The 27,335-nt window shown below is 48.5% G+C and overlaps 4 protein-coding genes and 1 long non-coding RNA gene across 6 annotated transcripts in view; 1 reads left to right on the top strand and 4 right to left on the bottom strand.

Moving 5' to 3' along the window:
* Window positions 1-185: 185 nt before the first annotated feature.
* On the bottom strand, window positions 186-1,926 carry cldn8.1 (claudin 8.1). The gene has a single exon (XM_086125149.1). It carries the CDS (start codon window positions 1,233-1,235, stop codon window positions 414-416), a length of 822 nt encoding a protein of 273 aa, XP_085981275.1. The 5' UTR covers window positions 1,236-1,926; the 3' UTR covers window positions 186-413.
* An 11-nt stretch (window positions 1,927-1,937) lies between these two features.
* Window positions 1,938-4,452, bottom strand: cldn8.2 (claudin 8.2). Its single transcript, XM_086125148.1, has 2 exons — window positions 2,277-4,452; window positions 1,938-2,199 (listed from the first exon to the last, which is right to left on the bottom strand). The coding sequence occupies exon 1, from the start codon at window positions 4,364-4,366 to the stop codon at window positions 3,446-3,448; it is 921 nt and encodes a 306-aa protein (XP_085981274.1). The 5' UTR covers window positions 4,367-4,452; the 3' UTR covers window positions 1,938-2,199; window positions 2,277-3,445.
* A 1,373-nt stretch (window positions 4,453-5,825) lies between these two features.
* LOC147196907 (claudin-4-like) lies at window positions 5,826-7,801 on the bottom strand. The gene has a single exon (XM_086125852.1). It carries the CDS (start codon window positions 7,656-7,658, stop codon window positions 6,978-6,980), a length of 681 nt encoding a protein of 226 aa, XP_085981978.1. The 5' UTR covers window positions 7,659-7,801; the 3' UTR covers window positions 5,826-6,977.
* A 465-nt stretch (window positions 7,802-8,266) lies between these two features.
* On the top strand, window positions 8,267-9,393 carry LOC147196906 (uncharacterized). Its single transcript, XR_015102503.1, has 2 exons — window positions 8,267-8,352; window positions 8,552-9,393. It is a non-coding gene; the product is annotated as an uncharacterized LOC147196906 (long non-coding RNA).
* A 1,634-nt stretch (window positions 9,394-11,027) lies between these two features.
* LOC147196905 (rho guanine nucleotide exchange factor TIAM1-like) overlaps window positions 11,028-27,335 on the bottom strand; it is a 34,884-nt gene continuing 18,576 nt past the window's right edge. For both annotated transcript variants that reach the window (XM_086125452.1, XM_086125453.1), the window contains exons 7-27: window positions 27,020-27,205; window positions 25,272-25,418; window positions 25,116-25,190; window positions 24,796-24,969; window positions 24,095-24,199; window positions 23,766-23,847; window positions 23,318-23,404; window positions 22,207-22,419; window positions 21,653-21,750; window positions 18,907-19,089; window positions 17,977-18,045; window positions 17,138-17,263; window positions 16,965-17,073; window positions 16,080-16,259; window positions 15,884-16,002; window positions 15,007-15,115; window positions 14,859-14,917; window positions 14,676-14,781; window positions 14,102-14,189; window positions 13,010-13,182; window positions 11,028-12,612 (exon numbers count right to left, since the gene is read on the bottom strand). In XM_086125452.1, coding sequence (XP_085981578.1) covers window positions 12,179-12,612; window positions 13,010-13,182; window positions 14,102-14,189; window positions 14,676-14,781; window positions 14,859-14,917; window positions 15,007-15,115; window positions 15,884-16,002; window positions 16,080-16,259; window positions 16,965-17,073; window positions 17,138-17,263; window positions 17,977-18,045; window positions 18,907-19,089; window positions 21,653-21,750; window positions 22,207-22,419; window positions 23,318-23,404; window positions 23,766-23,847; window positions 24,095-24,199; window positions 24,796-24,969; window positions 25,116-25,190; window positions 25,272-25,418; window positions 27,020-27,205 — 2,922 coding nt within the window. In that variant the 3' untranslated portion in view covers window positions 11,028-12,178. The remainder of the gene's footprint in view (window positions 12,613-13,009; window positions 13,183-14,101; window positions 14,190-14,675; window positions 14,782-14,858; window positions 14,918-15,006; window positions 15,116-15,883; window positions 16,003-16,079; window positions 16,260-16,964; window positions 17,074-17,137; window positions 17,264-17,976; window positions 18,046-18,906; window positions 19,090-21,652; window positions 21,751-22,206; window positions 22,420-23,317; window positions 23,405-23,765; window positions 23,848-24,094; window positions 24,200-24,795; window positions 24,970-25,115; window positions 25,191-25,271; window positions 25,419-27,019; window positions 27,206-27,335) is intronic.

The raw sequence follows: 27,335 nt of genomic DNA, 5'->3' as shown, positions 1-27,335 counted from the left end.
GTGAAAACAATTGCCCCTGCATTTGATTGTAGTTTTATGTTTTTGCTTACAACAAATGAGTGTTGTCCGGTTTTTGTTAAGAAGGCATTTGGTGGATCCAAATGCTTGTAAAACCAATTCAAGTGCGTTTGGGTATGCAAATGTTCAGCCACGGCGAAAACAATGAATCCATTTTCCCACAAACATGAAGTAGATTTGCTTTATTTGCCTTTATGGGCCACATAAAATGACGTGCTGAGCATGATCTGGCCCCTGAGCCTTGAAATTGACACCCGGGAGCAATCATTTAAAACTCAACGACACATAAAATACTCTCTTATTGACCAAAAAAAAAAAAAGAGTAACGTGATAATCTACTCACTGAAATGCGTTCCTTGACATGAAATGAACGACACGGTTGCTTCAGTTAGCGTTCAGAGATACGCCACCCCGCTGCGTACAGACGGGTACCTGGACGTTTGGCTGGACTGGTAGCTGTAGATGGTGGAAGGGTGTCTAGACAGGACGGGCTGGGGCTGGGCGGAGGGGTGTCTGGAAAGGACGGGCTGGGGCTGGGCCTGAGGGAGCAGCACCAGTTGCTGAGGCTGCAGAGTCCGGACGGGCTGCGGAGGGTACGCCATGTAGTCAGAGTTCCCGGAGTAGACGTAGCCCCTCGCGTCTTTGCCTTCCGACCGCACGTTGCAGCAGGTGAACGCGCATCCTCCGGCGAATAGGAAGGCGCCGGCCACCCAGCCGATGTAGAGGGCCTCCCCCAGCTCCCTCCGCTGGGCGTCGATCAGCAAGGGGTTGTAGAAGTCGCGGATGATGACGTGACCCGTCCAGGACACGGGGATCAGGACGCAGATGCACGCCGTGAAGATCATGGCCCCGGCGACGATGAGCACCAGTCGCTTGGCTCGGTCGTCGTTGCGGATGCACGCCGTGCACCGCAGCCCCGCCAGGCTGATGAGAAGCGCCAGGCCGGCCAGGGCCAGGGAGCAGCACATGAGACCCCGAGCCGCCTGGAGGTCCGGGGGCAGGGCCAGCAGGGAGTCGTACACCTTGCACTGCATCCTGATGTCGGCCTGCTTGAAGCAGTTCATCCACAGGCCTTCGTAGCGAGTCTCGAACACGATGATGTTCTCGCCGATGAAGGCCGTGACTCTCCACATGGGCATGCCGGTGCTGGCCGCCACCCCGATCAGCCCGATGAGCGTCAGAATGAAACCCAGCATCTCCAGAGCCGAGTTGGCCATCTTGTCCTGCTCGCTACGCGGCTGCGGCTGCGACAGGAACGGAGCTCGTCCCGCCGGGGACGTGGCCGCATCCCGGTGCGGAGGGAGGAGTTCACCTGCTCCGCGTACAGGACAGGGAGGGGTGTGGATTGAGACCGGTTGCTAGGAGACCGACTCCCCTTAGGCCAGTTGTGTCTTTGTGCAGCGAACAGGAGCCGTTGTAAGCCTCCACCTTGTTTGCTCAAACTTCTCGGTTTACATCTTGACACCTGCTCTGACCAGGAAGTCTATTTCAGACGGGTGTTCATTTCCTCACGGTCGAGCGGTTCTGGGTTTCAAATCCACTTTGCGTTATGTTTTTTTTAGGTTACGTTTGGTTTGGTGCCCTTCTTATCTCCACCTGTTCTCATCGTGCGTGTCCCTCAACCCTTTGTGTGTCTCGTCCAGGTGTTTCTCGTTGTCTCGACGCTTTGCTCGTATTGAGTTCCCTGCGGTCTGTCAGTCTTTGTTGGATCATCGGGAGTTGGGAGTGTCTGTGTGCTCCTGTCGTGTTTTGTTTCCTGTCGTACTTTTGTTTGTTACTTTGGTTCCTTGTGATTTGCAACACTTTGTTCGAGTACTTTGAGTTCATGTTTTTCCAGTGTACTCCTGTTTGCATTTTTCTTCAACACATTTTGGTCAGTCCACCCTGTTCCTATCTGCCTCGCTGCTTTTTTTTTGGGGGGGGGGGGGGGGGGGTCCTCCAACTACCACCTCGCAAAACTTGACAAGTTGGCTCTCTCGTGTGGCGTTTGCACCAAAAACAGGTGTGCCGCGTCCACTCAACACTCTCAATTGTCCATCGGTGCGAAAGGGAGTGCACGTGGTTGTTTGTCATTTCGAGTTGTTTAGGCACGGAGACATCTTTGGTTTACTGAACTCAACTTGGGCAGCGTGGTGACGACCGGTTCATAAGTTGGCCTCAAAGTCGAGTGCTTCTGGGTTCCTACATTCAAAAACGGAACATTTTAGTCTCATTGAAGACAGTGACGGCAAGTAGCCGGCAACCGGTTCAGGGTGTACCTCGCCGACTGCCTGATGACAGCTTGGCTTCGTCTCCAGCACGCCCACGACCCCGATGAAGAGACGCGGATCAGATAGTGGATGGACGGATGAAGACACTAAATTAGCATAGTTGCGTGTACGTGACGCCGATTGGCCGATTGCCCGATTGGCTGGCGTTCAGTCCAGGGTGCAGCAGGCCTCTCGCCTGACGTCAGCAGAGAAATACTCCAGCTCACCCACAACCCAAATGAGGCCACGAAAATGGACGGATCAACTCGTATGTTTCCGAGAACCGCTTCACACCTGCGTTCCACGGAGTCGGCAACTTATGGAAAATGCTTGCGCAACGTTGCCATCGCTGAACGAATAATTGGGGTGGTATCTTGGCAAAGTGACTGGTTTTTGATCTAAATGTGCCCCGCACTTGACTGAGCTGCTTCAGATCAGTGTCGCATTGCAGATTTGGCCTTTGACCTCAACTGCGGCAATCTTTGGGTCCGATATGGCTCGGAATCAGTCGCATCCTTGTTTGGAACGTGTCGCCTGAAGTTGTGTTTGATTTCATTTCATCTTGTGAGGTTCTTGACGCGTGGGTTGCACTTTCTGTTTGTGCTTTAGTGAAATGTCAAACGGGTAATCGTCTCCCGCTGCGGCAGCTCAGACATCCGGTGTCTGCTTTGTCTGGTGGGTGGACCTGTGACAATGTTCTTGTCGGACCAGTCGAGCTGCATCGTTGATGTCGACAAAAGAGATAACAACGCCTCGGCTCACCGCTGAGTCAAACGCGATCCCGGAAAACAAAATCAACAAAGGCCCTTTTTTTTTTTTTCTTCCTCAACCGTCTCGATTTATTGAGCACCGGAGAGGGCCCTCGTAATAAAAATCAACTATGTACAGTTCATGAAACCTCAACGGTGGAAAAAAAAAAAATAATAATAATTGAATTTTCTCTTAGTGCGTCATTTTCTCAAAGAACATTTCCAAGGCAAACCTACAATCATCGTCAAACGCATCGTCATCGTGATGCGCCTAAGACATGAATCAAATCAATCCGTTCCACAGAAAATCACACACACTGGAATACTTTTTTTTTTTTTTTTTTTTTTGTCTTCAGCCTTTTCCGGGTCAGCTTAGAAAAAAAATGTCACTTATTTTGTTTGGCAAGCGGAAGCAAGATGGTCTCCGGCCTACTGCACCGGAGTGTAGGCGAGAGACCCCGGCGGGGGTGCGGAGTAGGCGGGCTGGTAGGTGTACGCGGGCTGGTAGTTGCTCTGCGGCCCGTACGCGGATCCGTAGACGTACGAGGCGGGGTTGTATATGACCCTCTGGTCAGACTCCTGCGTGCGCGGGGCGTGGCGACTCAGCAGGATGACCCCGGCGGCGAACAGCAAGGCCGACGTCACCCAGCCGATGTAGAGCGCCTCGCCCAGCTCTCGCCGCTGGGCGTCGATCAGCAGCGGGTTGTAGAATTCCTGGATGATCCTGTGGCCCGTCCAGGACACGGGGATGAGCGTGGTGACGCAGGCCAGCAGGAAGAGCGCGCCGCCGACCACCAGGACGATGTGCTTGGTGCGAGCGCGGTGGTCCACCACCTTGGTGCACTTCATGCCCACGGCCGAGACGACGAGGGCGAAGCAGGTGACGGCCACCGAGGCGCACATCAGACCGCGGGCCGCCTGCAGGTCGGGCGGCAGGAAGAGCAGCGAGTCGTACACCTTGCACTGCATGCGGATGTTGGCCTGCCGGTAGCAGTTCATCCACAAGCCCTCCCAGCGCGTCTCCATCACGATGATGTTCTCCTCGATGAAGGCCGTCACCCTCCACATGGGCAGGCCCGTCGTCGCCGCCACGCCGATCAGTCCGATGAAGCCGATGACCAGGGCCACCACCTCGCAGCAATAGGCGTACTTGCGCTTCCTCATCTCGATTTTCTTCTTCTCCTCGTACAGCGAGTCCCTGTTGTCGGTGTAGTCGGTGTAGCGCGCCGTGTAGGGCGCCGTGTAGGCCGCCGTGTAGGGTGCCGAGTAGGGCCGCTTCTCGTCGTAGTACGAGGCGGCGTAGGACACCGCCGGCTTGGTGTAGCCGCTGTAGGCCGTGTAAGAGGCCATTGGATGAGCACACTGGCGGCGCTCTCGCGACGGCGGAGAGGAGTCTGAGGAGCCCGACCGGCCGAGGTGGTTATACAGACGCAAAAATGCCAACGAGGCCGTCGAGCGGGTTGAGCCGCCCCGACGGTCGTCCGCCCAATCAAAACCGACGCCACAAAAACATGAAACTTCATTGGCCGTTTGACTTCCGGCGCAACGTCAGCCTTTTCCTTTTCGATCCAACTTGACTGGCACTTGTTAGATGGAAAGTTAAATGATCACGTGACCAAATCAGACCCTTCGCCCGATGCGCTGCAAAAACTGCTTTTCAAAATGCTTATAAGGAATTGAAATTTTCTGTCATGAAAACTTTTTCTATTTCTTGAACGGGTAAACAAAGGTATCTTTTAAAAAAAGAAAAAAAATACCTATCAATGTCTGGTAATAACATTTTTTTAAGGACCCCCCCCCCCCATGCTTGAAGCATTTGACGCGCCCTCCCACCAAATCAGTCTGGTCAGAAGAACAGGACTCAGAAATGAATCAAAATACAAAATAAACTCTTTCCGCGAGCACCTCTGCTTGGATTCTTGCCACAACGTCGTGGCATGCGACCAAGTTTCACTGAAACTGTTCACGTGTTTTTAACTATGCCTTGAACGGGAAAAACATAACCTGAGAACTGAACCAAAAAAAAAAAGATTTTATCATGCTTTAAGTAAGAGAACGCATACCTCCACATCTTTAAGTTAGATGCTAAAGATACGAGCTGAAACACAATCGAGTGACGTCTTGCACGCTACTTCACTTGAAAGCGCAGGAAACGAAATGATCAGCTGTGTGAAAGTTGAGCTGCCGAAAAGCAGGCTCAGGTTTTGGTGATTCTTGAGTTGCAGGCGGGTTGCCGCAGTCACAATTTGCCTTCTGATATGCATCCGAGTTTTGAGTGAGCAGCTTGGCCACATTTTGCAACGTTTACGATTGGGTTGATTGGAACATTGGGTTAGCCGGCTGAGGGCAAAAGGCGGAGCCGACCTTGGAATGGTCGCCAATCGCAGAGCATGATGGAGTCAAACAACTGTTCACATTCACATCCATGGAGAGTTTTCGAGACCTTGCTGTCATGATTTGGTTTGGGACCAACAGGTGGCACTGTAGGGCCCCCCCTGCAGTTGCACACCTGTTGGTCATTATGTAATTATAAGTTGTATAAAAGGACTCCTGCCCGAACACTCAGTGTGGGGTCATTGTTGCTTTTTGCTTGCTGCTGTCATGTTTTTGTTCCTGTGAGTTTTTTTGTCAGTCATGATTTTTGTTTGATACTTTGGACTTTGTTTGTTTAGGATTTAGTTTTCTCTGTTTTAATACAATTCGTCAAGTACACCCTGCTCCTCCCTCCTGCCTGCTTTTTGGGGTCCACGTGACACTTGCAGACTCCACTTTGATTCAAACTCAGAATCTCTGGACTGCGAGACAAATCTCTGTTTCGACACTCACTTTATTTATAAAGCGTAAAACAACAACGACAAAATGGAATCATTAAAAACGGCAATTTTATTTTCACTTTACAACACTTGTAAATTTCCCCAGTGTGGGACTAATAAAGGATATCTTATCTTATCTTATCTTATTCACATGAGTGTGGACACAATTCAGGACACAATGGTTCGTTTTGGTTGTCTTGTGCTATCAGAGTTGATGCCCACATGCTGGACGCCGCCGTGGTGCCTTGAGATAAGAGTACAAATTGTTTCATCACCAGGTTTGTAACTCAAAACACTCATCTCAAAAATTCCTCATTGAAATCAATGGAAATGCAGCTAAGCCACTCCGATGAATGCGCCCTATTTCTGGACCTTGTAAAAATAGACAGTGATGACATCATTAAATGTTATGTTAAAAAAACATGCAATTCTGTTAACACTTTTTTTTTTTTGTTTGCTTAAAATCAGTGGACATTGTGTTTGGTGTGCTCATCTCTGCCGTCTGAGGGCAGTATGACACAAATCCGGTCAGACTAAGTTGATGCACATATCATGATACTGGCCATGACATTTTTAGTGACACAGATCTTCCATCTCTACCCCTGAAATTAAAATACAGTATTTATGAATAGAATCAGTATTTTTTTTCCACTTTTTCCTGAATTGGGATTTTTTTCAAATGACTTGAGTTTTTGTTTTAGGAAGGTGACTGTAAATGAACATTGTTACATTATCTGTCTACATAGTCTGCTCCACCATTTGTGTCCAAATATCTGTTGCTTCGAGGGTTACGACACCGTGACACTGCTGCTATTTGTTTCCTTTGTTTGTTTTGCATTGTTTGCTAGCATGAGGCTAATTGGACTCCTGCGTGTTTTAAATATACAACCTGCAATTCTTTTTTCTGTTTAGTTTGACAATTAATTTCAACTGGGATTGTCCATGAACTGCTTTTTTTTAACCATTCTGCCAAATTGCTGTTTGGTGCAAAGTGATTTGAGTTCCCTGCCACCGTACATCGCTCTCATCTCAAATGTTTTTTTGCCCGCAAGTCACTCTTGTCTCAAGGCACGACCGTGTCAGGCCTTGTGTGGGATTCACGTAGAATGAAATCATCCCAGGAGAAAGGCCCCGCTTCCAGAGCGCCGTCACACGTATTCCTGATACTTGTGAAAACTGGACGGCGCCCTGCTGCTGCGCACGCTGCCGGCGCCCTGGGCGGCCGCCAGGTAGTAATCCGCGTTGAGCCCGTTCTCCTTGGACCGCCGCCTGGCGAAGCTGAGCAGCAGGACGCAGCCGGTGGCCAGCAAGACGGCGCAGGTGGCCCAGCCCACGAAGAGCGACGCCCCCAGCTCTCGTTTGCGCGAGTCCACCACCACCGGGTTGTAGAAGTTGCGGATGATGGTGTGCGCCACCCAGCACACGGGCACCAGCATGAGCAGGCAGGCCAGCAGGAACAAGCAACCGGCGAAGGCTGTCGCGATGTTCTTGGCCCTGAGGTTGTCCTGGCAGCAGGTGCTCCTCGGCATGGAGAAGCCGGCCACGAACAGGGCGATCACCACCACCACGATGGAGACCACCATCAGCCCCCGCGCGGCCTGCAGCTCGGGCGACAGGATGAGCAGCGAGTCGTACACTTTGCACTGCATCTTGATGTCCGCCTGGTTGTAGCAGTTCATCCAGAGGCCCTCCCACAGCACCTCCATCACGATGAGGTTGGCGCCGATGAACGCCGACACCCGCCACATGGGCAAGGCCGTGGCCGCCACCGCGCCGAACAAACCCAGGAAGCCCAAGGCCATGGCCACGATCTCCAGTTTGGCCTTCATGGTGCAGCCTCGCCTCGTGCGTGTCCTCGAATGGAGCGCAGCCTCGAGTGGCGCGTTTCACTTTCGTGGATAATATCGCCACGCTCGCAATGTCATCCGTCCGGTTTCGAGTATGCGGCTCGAACTGGTCCGGACGGAAATGCGCAACCTGCCTCTTGTGTTGTTGTGCCAAGCCTTCGAGGTTGCTTCAAGGTTGCTCATCTTCCTAATTACATTTTGTTGTTTTTGTTCACCAAGTTCCACCCAGAAAAAAAATAATACAGAACTCGCCAGGTGCCAGCGTCATGGCCAACATTAAAATAGCCTGCAGTCGTGTTTACCAAAACTTAGACAAGGTAGATTGAATATTATTGTAAGCCACTAGAACGGCAGACAGTTGTTGAAGACTAAATGCAAATGCATGAAGCATAAAAGTTGAATACAACTGAATGTACGGATTCTTTCATGTACCACTCGTGGGTCCCCAAACTTTGAGAATCACTTTAGAACACAGGTGTCGAACTCCGGTCCTGGAGGGCCGCCGTCCTGCATGTTTTCCAAGCCTCCCTGTTGCAACACACCTGATTCAAATGATCAGATCATCAGCAAGCTCTGTGGAAACCTGTTCATTTGAATCAGGTGTGTTGCAACAGGAAGACTTGGAAAACATGCAGGACAGCGGCCCTCCAGGACCTGACTTTGACAACCCTGACGGGTGACGGCATCTCCTTTGCCTCCACCACGAGCCGATCGTTGTGGTTGTTTTGGGTGTCCTCGTGAATTTTTATTTTATTTTATTATTTTTTTTGTAGAGCTTTGTCTCGGCGTGGACGTTTTTAAGCATTGTGCAAAAACAAAGCTCGTATAAATCTTGTTTTTGTGTGTGTGTGTGTGTGTGTTCAAACATGAAAAAGAGATGAGCTGCAATCACATATTGCTCATCGCAGTCGCTGAGAGGCAACAAAAGCAAAGCGAAAGAAGGCAGCTCAACAGGAACAGAAACTTGAAAGCTGGTCGGGTGAGTTTGTTGAGTGATACCAGCGTCCCGACTTCCAAGGTAAATATACACACGCGCACACATCCACACGAACGCACTCGTGTCATGCATAATCATGGTGACATCACTTTTGTTGTTGTCGTTTGAATTGGTGGGAGGTAACCAAGTACTGTACAAATATTTCATGACTGTACTTGAGTTTTTTTTTTCTCAGGTGCCGACTGGGATACTTCAGTGTTCATTTTGCTGACAACTTTTGTACCAAGTTATTCATGTTATTGGTATTGTGTATGTAATTCTACAGACAACATAATAGGGTGACCAAAATATTAGAAACACATTGCAAAAAACAGCATTGAAGACTCCAACCAGGAAATGGGTGCATGGATGAGGAAGTGCCACTAGAGGGCTGCAAAGAGTCAAAGAGTCGCTTCATCGAAACTGGTTGTCATTTGGACAATTTGAGCCATCATGCAAAAGTCGGAGGATTTTATACTTAACACTACAGCTGCTTTTCAAAAGCAATTTTGGATCTCGATTAAACGTAACTGAGTCCTTTTACAGTCATGAACACACCGAAATTTAATCGGAAAGATTAGTTTAAAATTGGTTTTATTGTTTGGTGCTTTCTACCGTCTTTATTACCGATTTGTCTTACTGTTTAATGTGCATGTTAAATTGCTCCATGTACAGCACTTTGTATGCAGCGATGGCTGTTTGAAAGTGCTCTATAAATACACTTGACTTGACTTAAAATAATTAGATTCTCTTTTTTTTTACATTTTTTTACAGTTATCGCAAATATTGTTGATGGCTATTCACCAAAATATGAAACTGAAAATCTCCTTGACCTTCCCATTTTATAAAGCGTCAGCTCATTTATTTGCATGATTTCCAACTGAACCCGACTGAGCACATGAAAGTGCCGCCTGAATGAATGAGGCACAAAGCTCTTGTTGCACTCGAGTGTCACTTTGTGAGCACTTTTACTCTCAACTAATGCAGCTTGCATCAAGTGACTTGATGCTCGCCACGGCAGCACTTTTACAGACGAGCCTTGGGGGAAATAAAAAGTATGTAGCAGTAATGCACCTTTCAAACAGTCCTTCAAAGCTGAATACATCCACTTTAAATACAGTATTTCTGTTTTTATTAATTTTTTTAAATTCAGGGTTTAATTAATTTAGAAAATGTATACATTTGTTTTTTAAAAAAAACAAATGAAATGAACACCACAGGTTAATTTTCAAGGATTTTTTATTGATTTTAGACGCTTTCCCTGAAAATTACTATGAACTTTAATGACCCATGGGAACATTGTAAGAGTGCAGATTGTTCATGACCTACCTGGTAGTTGAATGGTTAGTGTGTCGATGTTGCGCTGGAGAGGTGCAGGTTTCGAGTCCTGCTCCGGCCTTTTTGTGCGTTCTCGAGAACGTGCATGGCTGTGCATTTTCTGATTCTGTTCTCCGCAAAACTATTCTTGCTCACATTCGCATAAACGGACAATGTAAAGTGTTTGTTTACTACCTGACTGGTAGTTGAAAAACGACCATGTATAGTAAGGCGTTTTTAGCCCAAAAAAAACGACCATGGTATAGTGAGGCGTTTTTAGCCCAAAAAAACGACCATGTATAGTAAGGCGTTTTTAGCCGAAAACCCCCCCGACCATGTATAGAAAGGCGTTTTTAGCCAGACAAAATGACCATGTATATAGTAAGGCGTTTTAACCCAAAAAAAACGACCATGTATAGTAAGGCGTTTTTAGCCGAAAAAAAACGACCATGTAAAGAAAGGCGTTTTAAGCCGAAAAAAACCTACCATGTAAGGCGTTTTTAGCCGAAAAAAAACGATGCATAGTAAGGCCTTTTTGGCCGAAAAAAAACGACCATGTATAGTAAGGCGTTTTTAGCCCAAAAAAACGACCATGTATAGTAAGGCGTTTTTAGCCCAAAAAAACGACCATGTATAGGAAGGCGTTTTTAGCCCAAAAAAAACGACCATGTATAGTAAGGCGTTTTTAGCCCAAAAAAACGACCATGTATAGTAAGGCGTTTTTAGCCGGAAAAAAACCCGACCATGTATAGAAAGGCGTTTTAACCCGAAAAAAACGACCATGTATAGTAAGGCGTTTTTAGCCGGAAAAAAAACGACCATGTATAAAACGGCTTACTATACATGGTCGTTTTTTTTCGGCTAAAAACGGCTTACTATACATGGTCGTTTTCTTTGGCCCAAAACGCCTTACTATATAAGGCCCCCAACCCTCTATTTATTGTTCATTTCAATGGGTCATTCAATATAAACTCAATTTTAAAACCAAAAATACAATGAATGTGAGTATTATATTAATAACGTTCCATCAGCAAGGTAGATTGCAACAAAGACACAAGTAGAAAACAACAGTTTTTCTTTAATTATGATATCAATACATTTTCTATGTACAGGCACAGTTATAATAAAAACGCAGTCTCGGTAGCGCAATTATTTTAACACATTTTGACCAAAAACTGAACAGAAAGTCGACATCCTTCCTCTGCTGTGATTGCTCGAGCACATTTGGACCGTCCTTACAAATACATTTGCAAATCAATAAATAACAATTTTAAAAAAACCATTACTTTGTAATCAGTGAAGACCGTTTTTCTTCAAACAAAAAAAAAGCTGGTAGAAAATTATTGAGACGAGCGGTCTTGACAAATGAGTTTTCTTCGAAAGGCAATACCGAAGATCAAAAAGAGGAAAAACGTTTTATGTGAACAAAAACATGAAATATTCAAGTAAAAAACGGATGTTAAGTTCAAACCACTTTAAACTTTCAAATTGTTACAAAATGTCCCTGGCGAACCAAAGCGGTCTAAAAATCTAACACAAAATACCTTAGGTAAAGAAACTACTTTCTAGAAAGAGGAGCAGTCCAATAAATGATGCAAGACTTCACACCAGCTGCTAGTACGTATTCCATGTCTGTGAGAAAAATCCAATCTGAGTCACATAAATACATCGACTATTCACAAAAAGTTAGCGGTTAGGTGAAGTTTCGGGATGAACCTAAAATGCACCAGAGCATTTAAAGGTGACCTTCCCTAAACTTTTGAAAACACATGTCCGACCATTTCAGTACTTTTTGCGGAGTTGGGGGCTAAATGACAAAATTCGGAACAGGTCGTGCTTGTTTGCATTTTGACAACGTGAAACCAAGGTGACAGCCAAAAACCGAAAGACACCAAGTACACTATGTTCTCAGAGGGATGTGGCCACTGAGCATAGAGAGGGACGCGGAATTTTCAAGGTCAAATCAAGTTTGCGCTCGGTAAAGGTTATTTTGGGCTCATCCTTCATCCAAAAGCCTAATTTCACCAACTTCCTGTGACGAGTGTAATTTGGCAACAGCAGGCTGGGCTGCAGAGCGCCGCCCTAGTGTGCAAACATCGCCAATCATCAATGCACATGAGTACGATTCCATGATTGTACTACGAGAGTTTGTATCTACCAGCCTGTGCGTCGCCACGGAGACCCTCCAAAGATGACTAAGTTGCAGTTTTCAGTCGGGCGAGCTTTCCGGATGCTCTCGCAGCACCCAAACGTTAGTCTGGTCCGCGTCGCGGTCTTCCGCGGTCGCCGTCGACGCCTCGCCGTGCCCGTTCCCCGATCCCTCGCCTCGCAGGGACAATTCGGCCACGGAGGCGTCCAGGCGCGCTCCGTCATCCTCGTCGCTCAGAATGTCCGTCTCTTTCACCTCCTCGGGGTCTTCGTACTCTTTGAGGTCAAACTGTTCTTCCACCCAGCGGTCTGTGTCGCCGGCGTCCGACGAAGACGACAGAAGCCGGTCGCACTCCGCCTCCGTCCGCTCGTCCCGCGGCTCCGGAGGCGAGGCCAGGTCCCGCTCGGGCTCGCCGTCAGAGACGATGTCGGTGTCGATGGTGAAGCGGTTGCGCACCAGCTTCCTCCGACCGAGGGTTCTGGTTGGTGCCGAAGCTGTGGAAATGACACGATAAACCAATGAGAACGAGGGTACAAACCATCTTTGAAACCGAAAATTTTGATCCCTTGGACCTCCCAAAAATTCGGCAACTGGTTTGAACTTGACCTCATCTTCAGGTCAGAAGCACACCAAAAACTCCAACCTCACCAAATGGGATTCAATTCAGAAGTTAATGTTTTTTCCCCTCTATTTAGTATACACTGAAAAAAATTAAGATCATCCAAGCATAGTTGAAACGATTTTTGCCGTGTTTGATTGACATTGGTAAATGCTCACTGTGGATCAGATCCAGACTGAAACTGGGTCTGACCCGAACAATTCTGTGCATGCAGTTATTACTCTTCATCTATTTTTGACATTTCTTGGGTGGTGCGTCATCGGGTCACTCACCCGCTCGGTTTATGACGGGCCGAGCGCCCTTGAGCGCGCACAGGCGCTTCCCTCCGAAGGGCACGTACTGCTGGCTGAGCGGCAGACTCTCCGTCTTCAGCAGCTGCCGCCGGTGCTTCTCTCGCAGGATGGAGTGCACCGTCTTGAGGAAGTCTTTCCTGCTCTCCGGGGAGCTGGAGGGGAGCGGGAAGGGGGGGGGGGGGACGCTCGGTTATCAGATCATCTGCTCTATAGTGAAAGCATCATGGTACTTTTGGGTGGACTATCTTTGACTTGAACTGAAAACACTGACAAAAACTTGCTTGGGGTTGCGCCGCCAGCTATGGACCAAAAGGTTTGGATCTTTTCCGATTGTGCAGTACCGGGTACTTAAATAAAAATCGAAATTAATCTAGCATAGGCTATAGATGAGAAGGAAGAATTGTCAGACTGGGAACCAAACCGCCATCGTCAGGTTTGTGGAAGACATTTTCCCACCGGTCCAATGTCTTTGTTTGGTCGCATCATCATTTAGCAAAACGTAATGACTAGCCTACTAGCTAATGTTTGATCTCTCCAGTTCACTGTCAAAAGTTTAATCAAGCTAAATCAACAAATCTCACAATGTCTAATGTTGCTTGAAGCGATAAACTCTTCAAGTTTCTCACACGCAAAAGCTCAAAACCCAAAGAAGGTTTCGGACATCAATGCTAAGAGGTTAGCTGAGATGACGCTAACTTCCTTCGCCCAGACAAGACAAACGCCCTTACTTAGCTAGGATGACGCCAAATTCCTTAGCTAGCTACAAACACAGATTTCTTCAAATATTAATTACGGCCGGGGGTGTGTCCCGCTCCGAAGGAATTTACCTCACGGAATATCTTTTCGACTGACAAGCCACGCAGTCAAATTACAGCAGTAGAGAAGAAGGCCAAAATGCTCATTTAAGCGATTTGGCCTGTTTTGGGAATCACTCCGGCCTTGGGTCAAATGACATCAAAAGATTTGTTTCCAAGCGCCGCAATGTGAGTTAAAGCCACCCGGAAGCGCATGTGACATCACCGTGAAAAGTTCCATCGACAAAAACAAAATAGCGCAGCGCGTGCACCTCACCTGCAACACAGCTGGAAGGCCCTCTCCGGACGACCTTCCGACTCCGACTTTGTGTGAACGATCTCGCACACGGAGGTGCCCTCGCCATCTGAAGAGGAGACCATCGATTCAGACTCCTTCGGGAAAAGTGCTCGTCCATGACCACCTTATCCCGCTCAGCCAAGCCCACCTGCTCTAACTCCAATTTAATGTTAACCCACTAATTCAAAGTTCCCAGATGTAGGCGTAACCCTCAGCATTCAACCTTCACCTAACTGGTCCACCCCCCCCCCCCCCCCGGCTCCCCAACCTGTTACCCTGAACCTCTAATTGTAGCCTTGATGACAACAGCCGCCTGTAAACTAACCACCTAACCCCTTATCGTAATTAACCGCCTGACTGTAGGACTAATCCAAACCTCTGGCTGCAACCCTAAAGACCATAACTCAAGCCCCAAACCCAAACAGACTAGCCGGAACTCAACGTCCCCAACTTGTTCCAGTGGATAGACGCCGAAATTTAGGGCGATTCCATTTTTATCTTACGCTTGGCTCACGGCTTCTGTTGGAAACCACGAAACTCAGGATGAGCTGACCTGCATTTGCCAGCGGCCTCACTTGGAGGGCGTCCGTCGGAATCATGTGACGATATCGGAAGGGATCTTTTTCCTCTGAAGACATGGACACACGATGGGAGCCGCCCTAGAAACCAAAAACAGAACAACCGAGTTCTGATTTGGATACCAAAGCTCATTTCCTTGCGCTGTGCGGCCACTCACCATTTTCTTCTTGTGTTTGGATCCATCTTTGCACACAAAGACCACTGCCGTTTTGAACACTAAAAGATACGCCACCAAAAAAATGTTGTGAGCATCAAATTCACCTTCGGAACGCCTCCATTATGTGTCAACAAGAAAGGCGTCGTACCAAAAGTGGCCATCTGCGGCTCTTTCTTCCACTTTCCTAAGGAAGGCGGTGGATTGATCCAGGACACGCTGGTGTGGAGTAGCAGATCGCCCATCGACAAGTCGGCAACCTGGTAACAAGACCAAATATTCACCCGTGTTGCCCGTCGATCGACGTGGGGATCGAGCCCTGCCGCGGATGCCGGGTCACGACGCCGCCGCGAGAAACGAGCACCTTTAATAGCAGGCATACAAACTATGATAACAATCAAATCAACTGTCGGCGTATCAGCCATAAAAATAAATGACTCACAGATGATTTATTTTGAATAGCCGCTCTGCAAATGACAAAGAGACGCATGCGGCAAAGGCTCGATGCACAAGGCCTCTTGAAGGGGAATTCATTTGTCACGGCGGAGGGGAGGATCAGCACCGCGCGGCTTGATGCTGCTGCTACTGCGACGCAAGCTAGCTTGGTGGCGGCGTGGGTGGTTTTAGTGTGTGTTTGTGTGTGCGTGCGCACGTGTAAAGAAGCCTACCCACGCACATACCACCTACGCTGCAGCCTTCTTGATCGATATCAGAGTACACGTACAGCATCTAGGTGCCTTTGTTCTAGCAGGAGCGATCTCCATTGTTGTCATTGTGGATTGTGTTCATCGTTCCGTAAAGTAAAAACGGTGCCCGGAATTGCCCAGAAATCGTGTCCGAGCCGATACGGCCACTATCGACACGCTCCAACTTTGGGAGTGACACTGCAACACATTATTAAAATAATGCGTTTGGGTTGCGCACGAGTTAAAAAAGGGCAAACTGTACGCGGTCGCCGCCCACACAAGTATAAAGGCCTTTCGAGGCGGCAAACCTAACCGATTCCGGGCTCGCGGTGTTAGCCGTACCTCCTTCTTGTCGCCACTCTGCTCGGTGATGAGCTGGTCAAAGACGGCGCCAAACTCCTCGTGGATCTTCTGCATCTCGTTAATATGGCTAGCCACTTTGTTCATGGCCTTCATGGCGACTGCGGCGACGGCGGAGAGGCTAGTTAGCGCAATGTCTGGATTTTCGACGGGAATAGGCGGGGGCGGCGGCTCTCACCATCCAGGTGGTAATGCTCTTCGCTGTCCGGGTCGGTGAGCGAGTAGAGCTCCCTGAGCAGCAGAGGGTACTTGAGGACTCTCTGGATGGGCTTGATCAGATACGACTCCAGCGTGGACGAATGCTGCTGCTTGGGGTTGCGCTCGTCCAGGAAGGCCTTGAAGTCGGGGTCGCTTTTGGCTGCAAAGATCATACCGAGGTCGCACCAGATGTGACATTTTAGCCCCGTACCTTCATTCGCTTCCCTTTTTGGGCCTTTTTTGTGGAAATGACATTCTTTGGATTTGCCGTTGGCTAAATTGCGGCGTGAAGAGTTCCGGCAGCTTCCGTAGGCCCGCCCCGAAGCAGCTGTGGTTCCAACGTAGTTTACCGCCATCAGAGTGTGAATGCGCAAGCGTGAATCGCTAACCCATTGACCACCCTACACCCTAACCCACTCTGACGTCTAAACTGCAATGCTAACCCCATCCCGTCTCGCCCTAACTCGCAAACTGTAACCCTAAACCCAGCCCAGTGTCATCTTAACCGAATCCCGAACTTACTTCTTTGCTCTAAAACCCCAAGAGAAACATAACCAAATTCAAACCGCCTTGAATCTCAAACCTAACCCTCTAAGTGTAGCCCAAAACCCACTCATCTTAACTTGAAACCATCCTAACCCGAATCCCCGACTGCCCCGAGAAAATTCTCCCCCCGAAAATAGGCCGCTCTTCGCCGCAGCCCGCAGAACGTAACCGGCAGGCAAATATGCGGAAGTCAAAGGCACAAGCGCCGACAACCGCGTGCGGGAGATTAATGGCGGCTGTCGGCAGGCGGCAGATGGGCCCCGCCGCTCTCAGCGCCGCCTCCTTTCGAGCAAAAAGGTGCGACGAGAACTCCGCTCACCCTTAACGAGGACCTTGGGGACTTTGGTGTGGCTGGCGCAGAACGCGCTGTAGATCTTAAAGCGGTCGGCGTAGTAGAGGAAGGAGCCTCCCAGGGAGAACAGGATTTTCTGTCAGCGACACACGAAGGAGATGTTAGGCAGCTGCGAGCGTTGAACGAAATGCTGATCTTACTTTGAACTGGTCCACTCGCTCCAGCTTGTCCAGATCGGGGACCAGACGGGTTCCATCCTCCAGAGTCTTGAGGAATTCCACCTGGAAGTCCACCATTTCTGGAAGATTTCCAAAGAGGACGTCCAGCTGGAGGAACAAAAAGGAAGGTAGGTTGGTGTTAGACTGCTTTGATTTGCTTTCGCGGGCCACATAAAATGAAGTGGCAGGCCAGATCTGGCCCCTGGGTCTTGAGTTTGACACCTGTACTCAACGGGGAACATTTGCTGCCATTAACGGCTACAGACGTCAAAGATCCATTTGAACTGGGCTGGCATTGAATGTGAGTGAATTAAAAAAAAAAAAAACGGCTACTAATGAAGTGTGACACAAAATTCTCAACAGACACGGCCGACATTCTTCGATGTGTATTGTGCCGTCATCCTCATTTCAACGCAGTTACGGTTGAGGTGTTAATATAAAAACCCTAACGCCCCCCGTCACCCCCACAAACAACTTTTTAAACCGAGCACCGCTGATGAAATGATCCGAATGAAAACATGAAATAGTAACAGGACGTGCTAGCAAATCCTCCTGACAATGGCGCCATAGTAGAGCCTTGCAGCAGATGGTGCCGCCAAGCAGCTCGCTGTCCAAGTAGCACATGCACGTGTAAAAAAAAAAAAAATTTTTAAAAACATCCCATCCTCCTCGCTTCTCTCATCGATCGGCACGCTCGTCCTCGCGCAAAGCCGTTCGTCCGTCCTGCCATTACGCAACCCACTTCGACTCGCTTCAAGGCAGCGGCGCCCACGGATGCACTCGCATGGGCGCGCGCACACACACAAACGACACGAGCATACCTCATCTTGAGTGAGAAAGGACTCCTTCTGCAGCGGGCTTAAATATCTCCCGATGAGGCAGTTGAGGTCCTGAAGAAGACAAAGTTTGTGTTTTATTGAACTGATGAATGGATTGGTTGATTGATTGATTGATTGGTTGGTTGGGGCTTCTTGAGTGCACGGGAATGCCACAAATGCACTCATATGGACAGAGAGGTGTACCTAAAGAAGTGTCTGGCGAATGTTACGTCATGATTGTTTTAGGTTTTTTTAACTACAGTGATTAATTTGTTAAATTTGGATTGATAATAAATACGCCACAATAGCTCAATAAATCCAGTCATTAAAAATAAAAAAATTATAAAAATTTTAGAAGAACAACCACATTCAAGAACAACTATTGTAAATATTGTAACACATATTGTAATAATAATAATAATAATAGACTTGTGCCCAAAATATAGTTGGATGTATTTTAATACAAAAAGAAATACAAAATTAAATAATCTAAAATTTGGTAAATTGTTAAAACTAATAAATGTAAAATAAAAAATCTTACTATTTTTGGATGTGTTGTGCCATACCAAAATATGATATTTAATATATACAATGGCAAATATTGCAATAAAAATAGAAAAATATTCAGCAATTTCGCTTTATTTATACACACACACACACAGTATATATTTGCATATCCCATCGTTACACCGGCATTCATCAACCTGAAAATGAAGCACCTCAATTGAAGTCAGTGACACAAAGCAACGTCGCCACATTCTGCCCAAGCAATATCGATCGCGCACGATGAGATGAAACCGACACGTCCGCTCGATCGAGCCCACTCATACGGACACGAAACACGACAACGGGAGGGTGGCCCAACTGCATCCGCCCTTCTCGGGACGACACTCATCTGCAAACGTCAACCAAGAACGACGCTGGGATACTGACTTTGACGTAAGTGCGCTCCGTCTCCACCAGCTCGCTGATGACTTTGCGCAACTTGTCGGCGTCCGAGAGCTGCCGGAGCGCCGGCGGGAAAGGCGAGTCCGGGCTGGGCGAAGACGAGGACGCGCACTCCGGGGGATTCATGTCATAGAGGCTGCGGCAGAAGGCCGACACTTGCTCTGTGTTCTGAGTCAAAACAGAAAAAAAAAAATCAATCAATCAATCAATCAATCAAGCATCTTCCATATATGTATGTGGCTGTTTCATAACAATTGCTGCGTCGTGACTCATCTCATGCTATCATCAAAATAATCCGCATAACATACGGGAGTTGCCATGGGAACTAACCCTGATGTGCATTACACTGCAATTTGGGGGTGCAAAAATAGACAAGCCCCCCCAACACTGGGTGAACAATGCACAACAGCTCTTTGGCTTACTTTGACTTCGTTTAGGCTTCCCGGAACTGTTTTGAGGGGGCGGTCCTGCCACCAGTGTTCACCCCACCCTCAAGATTACTGGCGCTCGGCAAGCAAGGTTTCTGGGGTTTCACGTTAAGGTTTCAAGCCTGGGATAGAGTGTCACCTTTGTGTTTTTGTGCCTGATTTCAAATGATCGTCTTGAAGCCGGGATAGTGCTTGAAACAAAGGTTACGGTTTTATGCTAATGTTTCAAGACTGGGATAAAGTTTAAAAGGAGGATTGAGGTTGTTGAGATAGGGCTTCAAAACTCTATCCCAAGCTATGTTTGGGTTTCAAACAAGGAGTAGGGTTTTAAACCTGGTTTAGAGTTTTTAAATTGTGATTTCAAGACTCGTTTAGGGTCTCAAAAACAAATTTATGGGTTTAGGACTGGGGTTTCCAACAATGGTTCGAACTTCAAAGAAGCGTTTCAAGACAGTGTTACGTTTCAAATGAGTGTAAAGAAGCCTACCACTCTGCCACGCTGAGGATTTCGAAATTCATATCAAATTTGTGCTTTCAAATATAAGCCTCGTTTGAAAATTGCCGATGCCAACAAGGGCTCCAAATACTTTTGAAGAGTCCAACAAATGGTTACAGTTTTGATTTAGGGTTTCAAGCCCAGGGTTAGGGTTTCAAATTTGGCTATGAAGCCAGGTTTCAGGTTTGGAACAAATCTCACAAATGAACTCATTCAATGCCGGCCCAGTACAACTCAATTATTGACGTCTCTAGCCGTCAATGGCAGTGAATGAAAAAAAAAAAAACAGGCAACGTGCGCACACACACACAAGTGCAGCACACGCATCTTGACAAACGCGCGGCCAAACAAGGAGGAAAAGCGACAAGACAAGGTTGGAGCCAGCTCACCAGCTGAAGCATGTCAAAGAGCGAGTCGCACGAGCGCTTCCTGGGCTGAGTCCACTTGAGGGAGGACATGGCCGCATGGACGCAGACCCCCCCACTTTTCTTTTTTTTTTAATAGAGGTAAACTTTCCGCACGACCCCCATGGCGCACGAGTCCATCTCGTCTCCGTTCGGGAGGAGCAGAAAAAAAAAAGCGAGGTGAAGGGATGAGAGTCGGCAAGATGCTCGGCTGCCTCCTCGCCGGTTAACTTGCGTCTCCTTTCCGCGTGCTGCGCTTCTGCGCTCCTCGCCGTTAGCCAGCGAGTGTGCTCGAGCGAGGAAAGTGTGTGTGTGTGTGTGTGTGTGTGTGTGCGTGCGTGGGAGGGGGTATGTGAATGCCGAGTTTCAGGAGTGGGAGGGTGCGGAGCTACGCGGGAGGGCTTCAAGCAGAGACAAAGTGCAAAAAAATCTGAACCTGGAGGGGTTTTTTGGGGCTGAAACTAATTCATCCAAAACACCAAAATGCTCTTCTCCGACGGGGGCTCTCAGCTTTCAAATGAGAGATTCAGACAAAAAGTTGCGGATTCAAGCAGTATAAAGGAACACGGGAGGGGACGTCGCAATCCACAGGGGGCTGGTCTCCACTTGGTCGCAGGCCGCCAAATATAAACTGCAGCTTATCAGCTTCTAAACCTGAAATCGGCTTTTGTCTCTCGGCAAGCTTCGTTCCGAACAAAGCGACCGGGTTGAAAATGTTCCGCCCACTGCCGTGGCCGCAAAGCTCAGCGTGGGTGAAACGGCACCAAATGTTGAGTCCAGGCTGGCCGGGAGCGAGCGAGGTGCCAGTTCGCACTCGCTTCGGCGCCAGAACAAAACACTGCGACGTGTCCTTTCGGGCCGGCTTTCCGTTTGCCTCCATCCCATCGCGGCGCCCGTGTTTTATAATCGCGGCAAACGGCAATCGAAACACTAAAGCGTTCGAGGGTTGCCGCCGCATTCCGGCCAAATGTTTCACCTTGAGCCAAACGAGCACTCGGTCAGGCCCTCAAAGATTGCGCGCGCGTCCAATCTCCGCACGTGACATCCACGTCGGAGACTTAGTGTGTTTGATATTGATTGACAAAAAAAAACAAACGTCAATCAATATTTAGGTTTTCAATGCTGTACAGGATTTCCTGGGAGCGACGCTTTTATTTGCTATAATCTTTTATTTCCCTACTTCCTGTTATGATGGGAATTTTATTTTGAAGGCATGAGGAAAAGGAAAACGGCTGATTTGATGCTACCGTGACAGCACACGGCAATGCGGTTTTGTCGTCACATAGCGGAAATGGCTCTGAGCTGCAGATTTCCCCGATGTAGCCAACACGAGAACCACAAAGAAGAAGGAGACCCGCACCCCCCCCCCCTTTCCCCAAATGCGGCGGGTGACGTTTTCTGACCTTGCTGCACTCCAAGTGGCCGAAGATCTCCGAGTCGTCGTCCAAGCTCTCTCCCGAGCTCTCCAGCAGCAGCCCGGCGCTGTCATCCAGGATCTCCTCTGCCATCCGCACATGCCCCCCCCCCCCCCCACACACAAATACACGACACATTAAGTTAGACGCGCTACAAAGTCATCAAAACAAAGCTTTGAAAGGCTATTGAGGGTTTGAAGCTCAGGTCAGAGGTTCAGGGGTAGGGCTGTGAGCTTGGGTAGGGTTTAGAAAAAGGGGCTGGGAGTCGAAGACAATTTTAGGGGTTCAAATTTGGGCTCCAAACCAGGCTTAGGGTTTCAAACAAAAGTTTGAAGCCAAAGAGAAGGTTCCAAGTTCGGGTTTCCGGTTTGACAGTCCACTTGCATCCGGGCCAGAAACAACCCACGGGCGGTTGTGCGCACCCCGTTTTGTAACGTGTGCCACCTACAGGCCTGGAGTGGAACAGCATTGCCCGGGACGCCCTGACTACCGACGTGTCAGACGAACACGTTCAGGAATATTTGCCCTCGGCGATGGGTCACCTTGGCTCTGGGAGAAGATGTCCGTGTAGGGGTCATCGGCGGCGTCGGAGCGCCGCGGCGGCAGGAAGCATAGCTGGCGGCGCTCCAGCGGCGGCAGCGTGCTGACGGTCAACGCCAGCGACGACAGCGAGAAGGCCGCCTTCATGTCGGAGAAGTCCAGGCTGTGGGCCTCCTTCCCGTTCAGCTCCAGGATCTCGTCGCCCGCGTTCAGACCTGAGCAAGTCCACACACAAGATTTACATCACCCAGATTAAGGTTTTCAAGGAGGACTAGCTACGATTCCAGACGAGGTTTGGAAACCTGGCCTTGGGGTTCAAATTAGGGTTTCAAGCCAAGGTTAGGGTTTCAAGACTGGCTTTGGATTTCACAGTTTCAAGCCAAGTAGGGTTTCGAGCCTGCGACGGGGTTTCAAATCAAGCTTTCAAAGACAGGTTATAATTTCACACATTGGTGGTTCATATTAGGGTGTCAAGTCATGGTTAACTCATTCAGTACCAGCCAATTCTGGACCAAGTCTGAAAAGACGTTTAAAAACGTCTTTGGGAGTGAATGACTTAAGGTTTCAAGTCAGGATTCAAAGGCAAGGGCAGGATTCAAGTCAGGATTTGGATTTCAAATGAGTTGGAAGCCAGTGTTGCTGTTTCAGGGAAAGGGTTTCAAAACAGTGCTCAAGGTTAAGGTATTAAATTTGTGTTTCACGATTGGGTTACAGTTTGAAATCAGCGTTAGGATTCAAAATTGGGGATTGAAACCAGGAGTAGAGAAAAGGCTTCAAACGGGTTTGCAGCCGAGGTTAGGGTTTTAAGACTGGGATGGGCTTTCGAGTTAAGCTTTTAAAAATGGGTTTTAAATTTCATATTAAGGTTTCAATTTAGGGTTGAAACTCAGGTTAGGGTTTCAAATTAGGATTTGAAGACAAATTCGATTTTCAAACCAGTTTCGAGTTTCGAATTCACGCTTGAAGCCGAGGTCAGGTTTCCAAGCTTGGGGTAGGGTATCAACTAAGGGCTTTCAAGCTCCGTTTCCTATCTCGTGCTCTCTTCCATCAAAGCCGCTCTGCGTTTTGAACAAGCACACTCGCATAAACGTGCCGGTGGGGAATGCGACAGACCTTTGGCAAAGGCGAGCCCGCCCGCCCTCACGTCGGTGATGTAAAGCTGCTGCACTCGGTCCTCCTCCACCACAGAGATGGAGAAACCTGCAGGAGGAGGGTTGGGGGGGGCGGCAGGGGGGAGAGGGCCCGCTTACATAAAACACTCGAGGCCGCAGCGACACAATGGAAAGCCATTTGCGAGATTTCGCAATCGCTCCACATTTGTTAGCATTGGCCTCGCCTATTAAAACCAAAACGTTGGATGTGCTGTACAACAAATCTGATTTTGTTCAATCTAATCCAGCTTCATATCTTGCTTGTGTTTGTCACAAGAAGAGGACCTTGAAAAAAAATAAGCGCATATCAAATCGAGCTCCGAATCGGTTACGGCACATGCACACATCGGAAATCGGCTTGAGCGCCGGCGGACAAAGAAACTGAGAAGAGAAGTGAAGTGTTTCCTTACCATAACCGATCATGCACGACTCATCTCGGTCAAACTGGACCACTTTTGTTATCTTGGAGCAGAGTTCGATCTCTTTGTAAAGCTAAAAACAACACAAGGCAACACAAGTTGGGATCGCAAACGCCGATCACAATGTCCGATTGGGACAGTGTTTCAAATTAAGAGTGCCAAGGGAAAATTAGCGTTCCAAATTTGGGTGTGAAGTCGGGTGTGGGGGGGATTCCAAACCTGGATTCGGGTTTCAATTTTAAGTTTCGGGGAGAGGAGACTGGAGTTAGCGCGAGTCGCCGTCAAAAGTAGCGCTGAAGTTGCAACCAGTGGACACATACCAGGTCACACACGTCCTCCTCCGGTTTGGGGATGTAGAACTGCACTCGGTTGTCGATGAGGAACTTGAGCCGAAGGTAGTGCTTGGTGGGATCCAGCTGGTGGGCCTGCGCGTGGCAAGTACTTGATGAAATAATTCCATAAGATAATTCATCCTAAAATCAATTGTTGGTGCAAACTCCATTTACAACATCGAGTTCTGTTGAGATTTTTTTTTTTTACGTAAACAGAAAAAAAAAAGAAGAGACCTTTTGTAGTTTAACTCATTCACTCCCAAAGACGTTTTGAAACGTCTTTTCAGACATGGTCTAGATTTGGCTGGCACTGAATGAGTTAACTGGCAGCGTAAATGCAAACGCCGATTTTTCCTCACTTGGCGTTTTGCCCTGACAAATGATGTTAACCCACATTATGAAGGGGTCGAAATTGGGGTGCCCGCGTCTGGTCCTCGGGAGCCCCTCTTCAGCCTGTTTTTCGATGTCTCCCTCCCCCCAACGCACCCGATTCCAACAATGGGCTCATCAGAAAGCTTTGCAGAAACCCAATGAATGATCCTCGGCGTTTGAATCGGGTGTGTTGGAGGATAGAGACGTCTCCAATGGGCTGATGGCGGCTCTCGAGGACCGGACCCGAGCCCCCCCCCGGTCTACATCATGTCCGCAAAAGTACTTATATGCAGTATATGTCGTGAACGGCGGCAAACCTTGCAAAGGGTTTCCAGCACGCACAGCGCCGACTCGCCGGGCTGGATGATGCTCAGCACCGGCTGGTCGTTGGGCAAACACACCCATGATGGGGTGACGTGGTCGGGCACCCAAACGTCACTCTCCGCGCCGGGCCGGGGAGCGCTCTGCCCGGATGCCTCTTCTTCGCTCGACTGCGAGGGGAGGCGCAAAAGTCACGTGTGACTTGAGTCGATTCCGACCAACGTCGCAGATTTTAAGACTGGACTAAAACTTCAAGAAAGACGCCACCCGACTTTGACTTGATAGTTGAAAAAAAAAATAAAATAACTCTCCTTACACGGTGCTCCTTTGCCGACTCAGCATATATTCCATCTGCAGTCCTTTTCACGAGCTCTTCTCCGTCTGCAAAGACCTGCAAAAAAAAAAAACAGCAAGATATTGTCGAGCAATCAGAAGAGGTGAAAAAAAACAAAGCATACGGCCTGACGCCAACCTGGTTGATGCTGGGGTGGGCTCTGCTCTTCTTTTTGGAGTTGGTGTCCAGACCCCAGAGGGACGAGAAGCGGCTCTTGCGTTTGCTGCACGAGCGCGACACGGCGTGCGCCCGTCGCCTCACGCCGCTCTCTGTGCGCGCCGCCACCTGAGAGAACCGCCACAACGAAAGTCACTTCAAGGCTCCTTTCCCCCGCCGCCGGCGCGTACGTAGAGTTGAAGCCAGACGGGCGCAACGCCGGCTTCCGCGTCACAAAAGGGGAAATCAAGAAACCTTGTCATCTTGGCAAAAAAAAAAAAGAAACCAAATGTTTTTGTTTACTGCCAGGCTTTCTTGATTGCTGAATTCATTGGCGCTTTACGCCACAGCTATCGTCGCCACCCCCCCCCCCCCCCCCACCCCTCTGCGGTGGAAACACCGCAAGCCCCATGGAGATGCAACACGGAGCTCAACCGAATCGTTTTGGTCTGCTGAAATCGAGGCCAAGCTAGGGCAAAAATTCAAAGAGCCAAACGGCGCCTACGGGAAGCTTAAAATGCGCAACTGCGGCTATTCCCGGACAGGGAAAATGGACTGAATGGGGAAACGCGTGGGGGAGGCCAAGAAAAAAAAAAAATCCCATCAAACATACAAATATGAATCTCCCACACGGCTTGTTTGTAGTCGTTCAAAGAGCTGCCCGCTCGGCAACGTTTTCCCGGATTGGCTACTTTTAGCTGCGGGGTCATGTGACCCCGGCACAACCGTGGGAGTGCACAACACAATCTCCAAAGGGAAGGCACGGCACCAAAATAACACCGCCAACTTGTTTTCGTCTTTTGTCCGGAAATGGACTCATTAATATTGATGACATGTAACGCATTCATTCATGAAATCTTGCTCCTGAGGATTCACCGACCTGCGCCGGAAGAATTCAAAACTCGTTCAATGCCAAGGACGATTTTTCATGTTTTTGTTTTTTTTTTAGAATCCAAGCATTCAATACCAGGTACATCTTTGTGTTTTTATTTTTTTTTCTTGTGGAAAAGAAAATGGATGGCACTGAATGAGTTAAAATTGTGTGCAAGTATTTAATATGTTTTAATAAAAAAAAAAAAAAAAAATTAATTAATATTAATTAATAATTGGGTGGACCCCCGTTATTTGCGGGAGATGTGGGCCGGTCCGTGAATGGTGAAAATCCGCGTAGAACTGATGTCCATTGAAATGTAGCGGGGGGGGGGGGGGGGGTAATTGATTGAAGCGCAAAATATTTCTGCGAATCCACAAATCCACTTGCGTGGAACGACAAGTATGCAAGGCTCCATTCTAAGTGAATGTTATTATTCTTGGAATAACAATTATTATTTCTTAATAGTATTAGTAGAAGTAGTAGGATGTAATGCCAATGTTCAAACATATTATAGATTCATTTTTTTAAACTTGGTTTGCATCGTTTTAAATTGGGTCACAAAGGACTCGTAAACATTAAATACATTCGAAATCAAATAAAGTCATACAACTACTGTGCATTCATAATGAATACACGGCCATGAGAATAACTCACATTCATAATAATGGCACACTCAAAACAATTTTCAATTACCACAATAAGTGTTATGACCTCATTCTCCAACGGAATTTCCACCCCCCAAAAAAATCTTACCATTAAATCCTTAGTTGCCTTTTCGCGATAGGCGAGTCCAAATGCAAAAGTGCGACATTGTGCCAAACGATGAGACGAGGACGGACGGGCGCAGCTGCCTTACCAGCGCGTGGAAGGACGAGACGGAGAAGATGCCCAGGCGGCCCATGGCCAGCTTGGTCGGGCGCGAGGCGAAGGCCAGCAGGCGCTTGGGGTTGGGCAGCTCGCCGCCCTGCAGGCTGGCCAGGTAGCAGCGGAAGCGGAACAGGTCCATGTGGAACCGCTCCAGGTTCTGCTCCCACAAGAAGATCTGCCGGACGACAGCGAGAGGCGTTGAGCCGCGCCCGCTTTCGCAAGCTTACTAGGCCAGCGGAGCGACGGCTCACGCTCCGGCCCGGTTCTGGCCGACGGCGTTTGGGAGAGGGGGGGGGGGGCCGACG

This window comes from Hippocampus guttulatus, chromosome 12 (assembly GCF_054856545.1).
Source record: "Hippocampus guttulatus isolate MCC_2025c chromosome 12, RoL_Hgut_1.0, whole genome shotgun sequence".
In the NCBI taxonomy this organism is placed as follows: Eukaryota; Metazoa; Chordata; class Actinopteri; order Syngnathiformes; family Syngnathidae; genus Hippocampus; species Hippocampus guttulatus.
The sequence above is the reverse complement of the archived record's forward strand: the minus strand, read 5'-3'. Positions and strand labels throughout refer to the sequence as shown.